We start from the raw sequence: 11,842 nt of genomic DNA on the forward strand, positions 1-11,842 counted from the left end.
TCTAAACAGCAGAGACCTCCAAGACAGAAATGCACTCTACTACCACAACACAAACCACAGGACACACTGCTCACCTCCACAATGTGCCCCTCAACCGAAGCCCCTAAGGCTAAATCCCTTGCTCAATACACTAATAATAGGTGACTCAATGGTGAGGTGCACAGATGTCCCACTCACTAGGTTGAATAAGAAGGTAATAGTCCGCTGTCTGTCAGGTGCCAGAATCCGATACACAACAGACGCACTCGGGTCACTCCATAACAAGTATGACTGTGTCATTGTCCATGTGGGTGTGAATGACCTGAGACGCACCTCCCTGGACTACATGAAAAGAGACATGGAGCTTTCGGATTGTGTGTCCCAGGCAGGTGTGACACTAGCCCTGAGCAGTATCCTGCCATCACCCAGAATGATACCGCAGTACAAACAAAAAATGATTGACTTCAACAATTGGCTAAGTTTCTGGTGTCATTCTAAGGGGATCCAGTATCTGTCTGCTTGGGATGACATGATTCAGACCTCAATGCTTTGCCAGAGATGGCCTGCATCCATCACCCCTGGATTTCCGGGTACTGGCTAAGGCTCTTGTCATCCCTGTAGTGCCTTTTTTATGTGGTGTTCCAAAGACCAAATTACCACCATAACAGCTGTAAATAAATGCAATCTGAGGGTCATGCGGCTCAGTACTAGAAGTCTAATCGAGATGCACTCACTTGAAGCACTCCTCAAAATGGAGAACATTGACATTTGTGCTGTAACGGAGACCTGGTTTAAAGTGTCAGAAAGCACTCCTGCACTACCAGGCTGTAACTCATTCCACACCTTTTGGCCCTGAAACATGGACCGAATCTCCAAAGGTGGTGGTGTTACCATACTTATGCACACCTCCAGACTAGTAGCCCAGCATAACGTATCGGAGATACTTCAAGTATAACTAACATTGGGTAAGACTGTGATCCAAGTCGTCGCCTGCTATAGGTCCCCAACCATGTCCCTAGACTCTCGCTCCAAGTTCCTAACCATCCTGGAACCTATCAAGGTCCAACCCAACACTCTTACTAGGAGACTTCAACTACCCCTCCAGCAACTGGCAAAACTACTCAAGCACCAATACACTGGCCCAGTGCTTCTGGAATTCAACTTCAATGCCCTTGACCAGCTCATTCTGCCCCCCACTAGAGGAAGTAACATCCTTGACCTGATTATTACTAACATGGGCGACCATTGCTCTACACCAATAGTCAGTCCCTCCCTGGTCAACTCCGACCAGAACCTAATCACCATGGAAATCCACATCTCACCCACACACACGCAAAGGTAAATACCTTGAAAAACTTCTACAAAGCTGACTTTGGACTCAACAGAAGTGACTAACTTCACAGCACTCATGCCAATAGATGATAGCTGCATGACTGCCGAATCATACACCAATGCACTGTACGAACATGTACACAAGTGCATGGAACTAGCCATACCCAACAGAACCAAGATGCTCTTCTACAAAAAAGGAAGCTGATCTGGTGGTCCCCTGCCACTAAAACTCTAAAACAGAAGGAAGAAACTGTTGCAGAAAAAGGTGAAGTCCCAAGACTGGAAACACTCCCTTATTAGCCTCAACAAAAAGTTGAGATCCCTCATCAAATCCTCTAAACCCAGCTATGAAGGCAGAATTGCGGCTATGAAGGCAGAATTGCGGCAGACACTAAAAACAATCACAAAGCCTTCTATAGCTATATCAAGAACCTCCACGGAAATACCCAGATTTGCTCTGAAATACTGCTCACTGGTAACTCCTATACTCACCAAACAGATATTGCCAACATACTGGCTGACAGATTCAGTGCCAACTTTACCCCCCCCCCCCCCAAAGGACTATTCACAATACCGGAAGTATGCCAGGCACCCAGCATTACTGCAGCACAGGTTAAAGCTGAATTGTCCCAGGCCAAGAATACAGGATATCCCTGGCTTTGGTCTACATGAACTACAAAGTGAACTGGCACCACATCTATGTGCCCATCACCCCATTAGCACATGAACTACAAAGTGAACTGGCACCACATCTATGTGCCCATCACCCCATTAGCCTGACTAGTCTGATATGTAAAGCTATGGGGCACATCATCATGTACCTGATTAACAAAGATGTAGGAAATCTCCAGACTCTGGACCCCATGCAGTTTGGCTTTGTGAAAGGAGATCATGCTTGCTCAACCTGGTTGACTTCTTTGTCACCAAGGCTGTGGATGAAGGTAAAGCAAGTGGAGTCCCACAGGGATTGGTTCTGGGCCCTCTCCTGTTTGGCATCTATGTCTGAGAAGTCCAGGCCAACACAAATTGACTCTGGCTAGCCAGTTTCACTGACTACTGGAAGCTGGGAATCATTATTAACCCCTCAAGTGATGCAGACATACTACAGAAAGGCCTCACTGAGACCAATGACTGGTGTCAAAACCATGGCCTTAAGCTTATTGCCAAAAAATGTGTCATCATCCCCTTTGATAAAAACTCAGTTCCCACCAATTACCACATTGATGGGAGCTCACTGAACACTGAAGGTGTTGTAAGAGATCTGGGAACGCATGTTTACAACCACTTTTCCTTTGACCACCAATTCCACTGTGGTCAGAAAGTCCTTCTGTGTGGCACATCTTCATTACCAAGGGTTTTCCATTCAGGAAGAATTGAGATCATAATCTCTCTCTACTCTTCCCACATTAGACCAGTCGGAGTATAATGCTCCATTTGGCATCTACCTCACTAGACACCTGCAACAGCTGGAGAGGCCACAGAAGTACCTCCTGAAGAGGATCATTGGCATTAAACACATGTCCTACATGGACAGACTCAAAAGACTCCAGCTATTCTCAGTTTCATATTGCCTACTTAGAGGTTATCTCTGCTTGACTTACTAAGCAATGTCTGACCCAGCTCTTGTTAGAAATGCTACATCTAAAGAAATCCCAATCCCTCCACACCACACACTCCGAGAACTCTTATCTACCACAGTCAACAGAACATGCTGGAGGGACAGGTTCCTCACCCAGAGACTGCCCATGCACAGACTTCCCATACATGTCAAGCAGAGCACCTCGCTGAACCTCTTCAAGAGAAATCTTGAGTGGATGGGAAATATAAAATTCACCCCGGGGATCACTCCAGTGGCTCTACTTGATAGAGGAACTGGGAACTAATGTCATGATACCACGGTACTCCTATGGGCTAGGCTTGTAAAGGTTTCTGGGCCATTAACCTAGTACACACCTATGAATAGTTAAAAAAAAAATTACTCTGAATAGACTTGACTATTTTAAGCAAAAAAGAAAAATCCAGCATATAGGAGTCAATACTAATTTCGTATTTGTTTATTCATTCTGCACCTCCATGTCAGTGAGATTCCCCAAACTTGTTTTAAAATGGAAATAATTTCCAAATATCTTGCTGAATAATTCATCTTTATTCAGAAATGAATGTGCAATATAGTGGAACTATAATTGAGAATCACAGGTTAGCATTAGCAAACAGGTTGATAATAAATGCAAGCAAAACTGCTGCTGAAGCACTACAGACCAACGGTGTCCTAACTGTGACCTGGGTTCATTTGGCTTCTGCTGCAACATGGCTGTTAGAGCAGGGAGGAGTAGAATCCCAAATGTTTGCCTTGACACCTTAGCAGCCCTGCAGTGGCATCAGCCAGTTGGACAGAGAGCGAGAGAGATGTTAACTGTGGTCCCACTCCACAAAGGCGGTGCTTCTACGGACCCTGGAAATTACCGCCCCATAAGCTTGACGAGCCTTGTCTGCAAAGCTATGGAGAGGATCAGAGTGGAACTCATAAATAAAGACATTGGGGACCTACAGACACTGGATCCTACCCAATTTGGCTTTGTCAAGGGCAGATCCTGCCTCTTGAACTTGGTCGACTTTTTCGAAAAGTCACTAAGGCCATTGATGAGGGTAAGGCAGTTCACACAGCCTACCTTGACCTAGCAAAAGCATTCGACACAATACCCCACTCGGGCATCATAGAAAAGCTCACCAGCTTAGATGTAAACCCATATGTCACAAGATGGGTTGCAAACTGGCTCAAGGACAGAACACACAGGGTTAGAGTTGCTGGTGCCATGTCAGACTCTAAGCCGGTCACGGCGGTGTCCCACAGGGCTCAGTCCTGGGCCCCTCTTGTTCGGCATTTATTTTTCTGAAGTGCAGGCAAACATAGGGGATTGTGGCTGACAAAATTTGCAGATGACTGCAAACTGGGCACCATAATTGACACTCCATCAGACACAGACATCCTCCAGAAAGGTCTCATAGAAATGGATAACTGGTGCCAGAGCCATGGCCTTAAGCTAAATGCCAAAAAATGTATAGTCATACCCTTTGGGAAAAACAAGGTAACCCCTAATTACCACATAGGTGGTAATCCATTAAACACGGAAGAAGTTATCAGGGACCTGGGGACCCAAGTTGACAGTAACCTCTCTCTTGACACTCACATTGCCAAAGTGGTTAGGAAGACCTTCTACATTGCCCACCTTATCATGAAGGGATTCACATCCAGATCAGGAGAGGTCATTGTACCCTGTACTCTTCACTTATCAGACCAATGATTGAGTACAACGCCCCATTCGGAATGTACCTTACCCGACACCTGCAGCAGTTGGAAAGACCCCAAAAGTTCCTCACCAAAAGGATAAAGGGGCTCAAACATATGTCATACGATGCCCGACTGAAGAAACTCCAGCTCTATTCAGTCGCATACCGTCTGCTCAGAGGTGATCTGTGCCTGACATACAAGGCCATGTCCAACCCGGAATTAATGGACATGCTCCACCTCAAAAAATCCAAATCCACCAGAGCCACGAGAGCAAGAGACTTAAACCTCAACACGGATATAAATAGGACGTGCTGGAGGGACAAATTCATCACCCAGAGACTCCCTACACTATGGAACAGAATCCCAGTCCATGTGAGGCAGAGCCCCTCACTGACTCTGTTCAAGAGAAATCTTGACGAGTGGATGGGAGATCGTAGGTTTACCCCGGGAATCATCTCTGTATCACTGCTGGACAGAGGCACAGCAAACTAATGGGTATAGTATTCTCATCCTAAGGGGTGGTGAAAGCCACACACACTCTGGCTAGGCTTATAAATGCCCTAGGGCAGATAGCCTAGTATGAACCTATGAACCTATGAGGCTTTGTCAGCTCACCTTAGCAGCCTGATATGGCAGGAGTCAAGTCAGAGAAGGGTGGGAGTGATGGAGGTCTGCCTTATCTCACAGGACTTAATGTGTTTCTTGGAAGGAAAACAGTCATTGAATTCACTCTTGAGAGTGTGTACCTGACAGGAGATTTCTGGGGCAAACAATTTATCTTTAAGCTGGTTTCTCTGGTGCAAAGTGTATGTGCATGTGTATATGTCTCCACTTTGTGCCCTGGCTTAGCTTTTAATTATCTCAAAGAGCCAAGCTAGACCCTTGCCTTGACTCGGGATTGGCTCTTTTCAAAAAATCCCAGGCTTGCTCACCTCATGTGGTGGGAAACCACGCATTCCTGCATATCACTGTGCCTGACTAACTTGCTTTTGGTCAGGAACAGAGAAAAGTAACTCTTTTTATTATATACCCAGCTATGAAATTGTGATAGAAAATATAACCTAGTTTGCCTGGATGTTAACAGCACTTGGGAAGATGAAACAAAAAGGTGCAAGTAGGGAAGAGAGTTAATTTACCCAGCTGTCCTGGGTAGGTGGTCAGTGATGACCTTTTATTACTGCCAGCAGCTACAAGTGCTCTGATGCCTTACTGCAGTTATAGCAATGTGCTTTCTCTGTAATCCAAAACTATATTGATGTTCTACCATTAAATCTAAGGGGAAAAGGTAAGGTTTCAATGATTTCCATACCTATGCTCAGATTCTTCAGTCTGTATTCTTTTCTCACCCAATATGTGAATTGCCAAGATCTCCTCTTCCATCTTTATGCATAAGTATTAACTTCACTTTTTTTCTGCAATTATTTTACTGGGGAATGGAACATTAGTTGCTGTAGATCATTTAGACATTCAGTCATTTAATTCTTTAATTCTGTGTTACCTGCTTTATCCATTTCAAGGTTGAGGGGAAGCCACAGCCTGTCTAATCACTCTATAGGCATTAGGAAAAGAAACCAGTACTTTAGTTGCCAGTCTGTTGTATGGCACACATACCTGATGCACACTAAGGGCTATTGGAGGATTTATAATTCACCTACTTGTATGTCTGGCATGTGAGAAGACACTAGACTACCTCAATGGCAATACAGGAAAGATGTGCAGGTTCAAGGCTGGGATCCAAAACTGAAAGAAAACTGTATGAGGTATCCACTCTAAATGCTGCAACACTGGACACCTTTAACCCATGCAGTATTAAGTAAATTGTACAGGATGTGATAAAACATTGCAGTGAAGCAGAAAGTACAATGCAGCAGGAGCACTGTTGCTTTTTGCTATTTCATAAATGCACAGGCACTGTGATACACACTACATGCTGTTGGTCACAGATTTTAATAAGGTGTATACTAGGCTAAGGTCACAATTCTAGCTGTGCAACCCAAATGTGACCCACAAATTTGATCTATATAAGTTTGTTGACTTCTGTCCCATCAGAGAGAGAGAACCCATGCCACGGGTGACTTTTTGACTACCCAACCATTGGTCCAAGTTGTGCTTAAAAAAGATAGGGAGGAGCTCTGCTTTAAGTGGATGGGGAGACTGTTCCAGAGAATATCTCTCCACCATTTCCTATTTATGTCCGAAGCAAAATGTAGGTCTTAGTGTGGTAGATCTGATGCAGTTTGTTTCATGGATGTGCAAAAGGTTCATCAAAACAGGGTCCAGGGATGCCCTTTTTTCCAGGCAAAGATCACCTCTGTATGATATTGAGTAAGGAGACAGGACTTTCAGGTGACCTGCGTCAGACATTGTTTTTGCTTCCTGTATTCTTTTTGTAAGGAACTTTCGTGGACATTCTTTGGACATTCTTCTTGCTGCATGTATCTGGTCAGGTACATATGGAAGGGGGGAATTATACTCTGATGAGTCTGATGAGGATATGATGACCTCTCTGAACCTAGATGCCATGCCCTTATAAGCTGAGAAACCTAGAAGGATTTTCTTACTACCTTGGACACATGCTGGTCAAAAGTTAGGTTACAATCTGAGTCCCCAGATGCCTGGGTTTACCACCAAAATGTCATATGTCAGTTACATGATCTGGAAAGGCAAAAGGCAATGTTCCAAGTTGTCATAACATATTTTCAAAATGACGAATCTGCCAGTGCTAGTGTGCATTCACTCTCGTGGATTCATTATTTTGAACGATGATCGCACTATAGTGGGATAGAGAAATTTTTCTTTCATTATAGTGTGATCTGAGTTTGTACATAAGTAGCAGGGGGTGTTAGGGGGGTGTAGCACATAACTGGAAGAGTAGGTATTTTTGGTAAAGTCTACATTCCTAAGTTAGCAACTTTCCTTAATTCCTACTTTGTGAATGATCGGTAATCTGTTTTACGACATTTCAGGTCACATATATGCACACTCACAATTGTCAGTTGTGAGATTTTGATAGTAAACTGGTCCCTGACTAGTGAATCCGCTTTTAATGGTGTTTTATTGATGTAAGTACCCTGGTGGTAGTCTTCCCAAAAGGTACTATAACACATTTTTTGGTGGTGTTTTAAGCCATGCTTTGGTACCAAGTGTTTGTCTGTACTAGACCTTCCTGATGGGTGTTCATATCTTTGGGAGATTCAATGACTGCTCACAATTTGCAATCATCTGCAAAGTTGGTCAGCTAAAGAAGTTTAACATTGGCTTTGACATCTGAAAACTGGATGCCAAAGTGGAGTGGGCCCAGCACAGAGCCCTTGGGGGACTCTACTGGTGATCAGCCTCTTTGTTGAGGTGGCCTCACAGATTCCATCAGTGAGCCAGTTAGCTGTCCAGTGTGCTGTAAAGGGATCTATACCTAGTTCCATAAGTTTTGTTGACACTGCCCAGGTGGGGTATTGTATCAAATCCTTAGCTATGTCTAGGTAGGGTAGTATGCACCATTTTCCCTCGTTCATTGCCTTGGTGACCTTTTCAAAGAATTCAACCAGATTCCTTAATCATGACCTTCCTTTGACAAAGACAAATTGGGATGGAACCAGTATCTGGAGGTCTCCTATGTCACTGTTAATTTCCATGGCTTTGCAAATAAGACTAGTCAGACTAATGGGTATGTAGTATCCAGGATTAGTTGAAGGTCCTGATTTTTATGTAGAGGCATGACAATTGCAGTCCTCCATTCATGTAGCACAAAGCCTGTTGCAAGACTATAGTTAATAACTCCAAAGGTCCTGAGAAGTCCTATTTTGGACTAGTCTGGAGACATCCTGGGATGTTATTGGAGCCCACTGAGGCTGCGTTCTTGAAAAGAACTGAGGATGCATTCTTGGCTTTAGTGAGTGCAGCAAGTATATGCTTTCTTAGTCGTATCTGAAGGGGGGTTATGTTTGTGGGTGAGAGTTGGAAATAAATTTGTCCACTAACTGGTTTTCTTTATTGCTAGGCTCTGTGAACATGACACCATTAACCACCAGGTCAGCACATTACTGTGTGCTGCCCTTGAGGTTTCTGACCGTAGCAAACCATAAGGCCTTGTGCAGCTATCTTTGACTATTTACTTTGAGAAAGTTTGTTGTTTATAGAAATTGCCCTTTCTGACTTTTGCCAATTTTTTCCTTTTGTTGTTTATCCTGTTTAATTTGGGATGCCAGCAGGGTGGTTTTGTTTATAGGGCTAGTGCTGGGCTTGCTTCTAATGGGTACAGCAGCCTCTCTATAGCCATTAACATGGCTGTACAGAGCTTCTGAGAGCAATTCAGCATAGGCTGCTGTGTTCTCTGGGTTTGGAGGGGCATTGAATTTTGGAAATCCATCACTTAATAAAAGGATAGTTTGCCTTGGAGTAGTACTTAATTGTTATTGGTATTATGGAGTTGATTTTGATTTCAAAGGAGACAGTTTCTGGTTTGACCTTACCAGGGAGGATAGCCGGCCTTAGGCATAGGCCATCTAGATGGCCACCTAGGGCGCTGCTCTAGTAGGGGCACTTTTCCAATATTTGGTGTAGGTAGACCAGGATGGGGGTACCAGTTGGCGTGGTGGGAGGCACTATGGAGCCCTTTTGCCTAGGGCACCAGTTGACTTAAGGCCGCTCCTGCCAGGGAGATGAGACTTTGGAGTGGGGTTTGCTGTGTTCTCCCATATTTGTAACCTCTCACAAGAAATGAACTACTTGCACCTCAGACTATTTATGTGCCTAGTGTGTTAGCATTGTTTTACTACACCTTGTGTAAGGTTGTACCTCACTACAGCCGATGAAAGATAGCCAAGCCTTGCTGCTAATATACACTTGACATTCTGGAGTCTTTCCTACTTTAGAGTTATGATCTAACTGATTTGCAAATTGCTTGCTAGTCCATCAAACCTTTATATTAGTTTTTTTCCTTTTATAAAAAGAGCAGATCTACATTATTGAAAGTGAATTTCATTGCTTTGCGTTTATGTGAAGCTCTGCAGGCTTGTTCTTGTTGATACTCAGTAATTAACAGAGGGCTCCTTGTTTGGAGCAGTCAGCTTGAAAATGAAACTGCAGAATGCCGGATTGTTTCTACTAGAAATAGGCATATGTAGACTTTAAGTGTCAGCGAGAAGTAAGACAAACTCTGCAGCAGAAGCTAAACATCTGGTAAGAAAATTGTACTGAACTGAATCTTTTTTCTTTCCCACAGTGGATTCTAGCAACTGTTGAGATGTCGCCTGGGCACAGAAGCATTTCTTCAATTCACCAGCTGCCACCTGTTTGGGTGAAGCGAACAATGTTCTACTGTCATTTTTTATATTTGCGGTTGTTATGAAATGGATGTACTCTCTATTTTGTTAGTGAAATAGGTAGTGTGTATTTGTGTTATAGGACATTTTGCTTGCAGTACTACAGTGTTGCTAATCAAAAAACACAGTATTTTCCCACTGAAGACTCTTGTTCTGAATAACTGTCTCCTACAAAGACCATTGTTTTGTCTTCCTAGTTATGTAGTTGAATGTATTTAAAACACTGTTGGACAGCAGAATTGTGATTTCTTTTTTTAACTTTTAATAAAACAAAGTGAATGTGTTTTTCTTTTCTTCAGATATTGGAAACTGAGTTCTACTTTGTGCAAAAGATACCATCTTGTTTATTAACGTGGTATAATTTCTTCTGTCTGTTTCCTTCTGTTTGTGATGAAAGCATTTATTATCCAAGGCCACTATGTAAAACTACAAAAAGGCAGTCTAGATGAGGAAAACTGCCACAAACTGATGAAACTAACTCTCTTGTAGGGTTTTCTGTAAGAAAAATGGCTGGAATGTTTGGGGTTCTAAGAACAGTTTTACACTTCATGTGTACTAGTAAACCTAATCAGATGTAACATTTATATCTAATAGCTTAAGGTCTGTAAAGTGCATGATCCCTTCTACTTTTAAATATACTGCGTGTTGGCAGTGTAGTTTAGTTTAGTTTTTTAGATTACAGGTCGGTGATGATATTTTAGATTGAACTGTCAGTAGTGGGGTGTTTGCTCTTATTTCTTTGACTACAGGTGCTTGCTGAGTTTGTAGCTGGTAATCATTTAGCACTAGTGCTATCTTACATTAAAGTATCCCTTAAGTACATAATCCAGTGTTTCCATAAGTAACTCAATGTTTTTTTTTTAGCAAAGATGTGCGATGAAAGTCTTGGGGCAGGGCATTGTGATGCAGCTTTTCAGCAAGAAAGCAACAGTGCAGCACTTTTGCAGCGTTAATGGCTAGTACCAGTCCACCAATGGTATGGAGTAGGCAAAATGTATTACCACTATGATGCATGTCATAATAGTGGATGCAGGTAGCTCATTGGTTGAGGGAAAGCTGTGGTATATAAATTATATGCAAGGCAACAGAGCTTCCAAAGAGTACATTTCTTAAAACATACAAGAGTTCTGCATTTCAAAAGAGCAGAGCAAATTTGAGCAGCAGGGTCCGGTTACCAAAAACTTGATTCATTTCGTTTCCATGGAGTTCTCTGTTCATTTTAGCACTACTCTGCCACCTCAACAAGCAATCTGTTCTAAAAGAGATTTGTGACAAAATAGGCTTGTGTAACTTTTGAAGAAACTGAGTTTTTCATGGTTTCTAGTATCCTTGAACCTGAGAGGGAGACCTCAATACTGAGCTATGACTACCTGAATTTTAGACCGGTTAGTCAACCTTTGCAGTGAACTGAGCACCAATATATGTGTGTATGACTGGTAGAAACTGGTTTCCACCAACATGCAGGAAACAGTGGCAATGTGCTAAGAGGTATACTGAGCTTTTGTTACCACATTCTGGTAGAATGTGGTGTTCTGTTCAGTAGTCATTGCTCAGAGCAATATATGGGTTTACCTATCTTTCTTTGTAGTTGATGCATAATATTGTTTAACAGTTCTCTACTCTACAGTGATGTGGAGGGTTTTTCTGAAACTTGGTAACCTGAAAGTAAAAGCAGTGCAACTGATGCCTAGTTTTGAGCATGAACACTTGTACTACTGGATGCAGCATTTTTGCATGCAAAGTACAGAAGTGTACCTGGACATGTTTAAAACTGTGCAAATCAACCCAGTATACAATTGTATTACACAATAGCTGTGCATATTTGATGATTCATTTGGGCTAGTGGACATCACTAGTGGTGATGCTACTGAATAGTCACCGTCTCCCTCGGCCCCAAATGATTGAGATACTGTATAACCGC

General features: G+C 42.9%; 1 protein-coding gene across 2 annotated transcripts in view; it reads left to right on the forward strand.

Moving 5' to 3' along the window:
• The window catches only part of LOC122809171 (FXYD domain-containing ion transport regulator 3-like), a 240,474-nt gene extending 230,255 nt beyond the window's left edge, over nucleotides 1–10,219 (forward strand). For both annotated transcript variants that reach the window (XM_044080460.1, XM_044080461.1), the window contains one exon: nucleotides 9,822–10,219. In XM_044080460.1, the coding sequence (XP_043936395.1) occupies nucleotides 9,822–9,947 (126 nt within the window). In that variant the 3' untranslated portion in view covers nucleotides 9,948–10,219. The remainder of the gene's footprint in view (nucleotides 1–9,821) is intronic.
• The last annotated feature ends 1,623 nt before the right edge of the window (nucleotides 10,220–11,842 follow it).

This window comes from Protopterus annectens, chromosome 8.part0, assembly GCF_019279795.1.
Source record: "Protopterus annectens isolate FY-2018-M chromosome 8.part0, PAN1.0, whole genome shotgun sequence".
Classification (NCBI taxonomy): Eukaryota; Metazoa; Chordata; order Ceratodontiformes; family Protopteridae; genus Protopterus; species Protopterus annectens.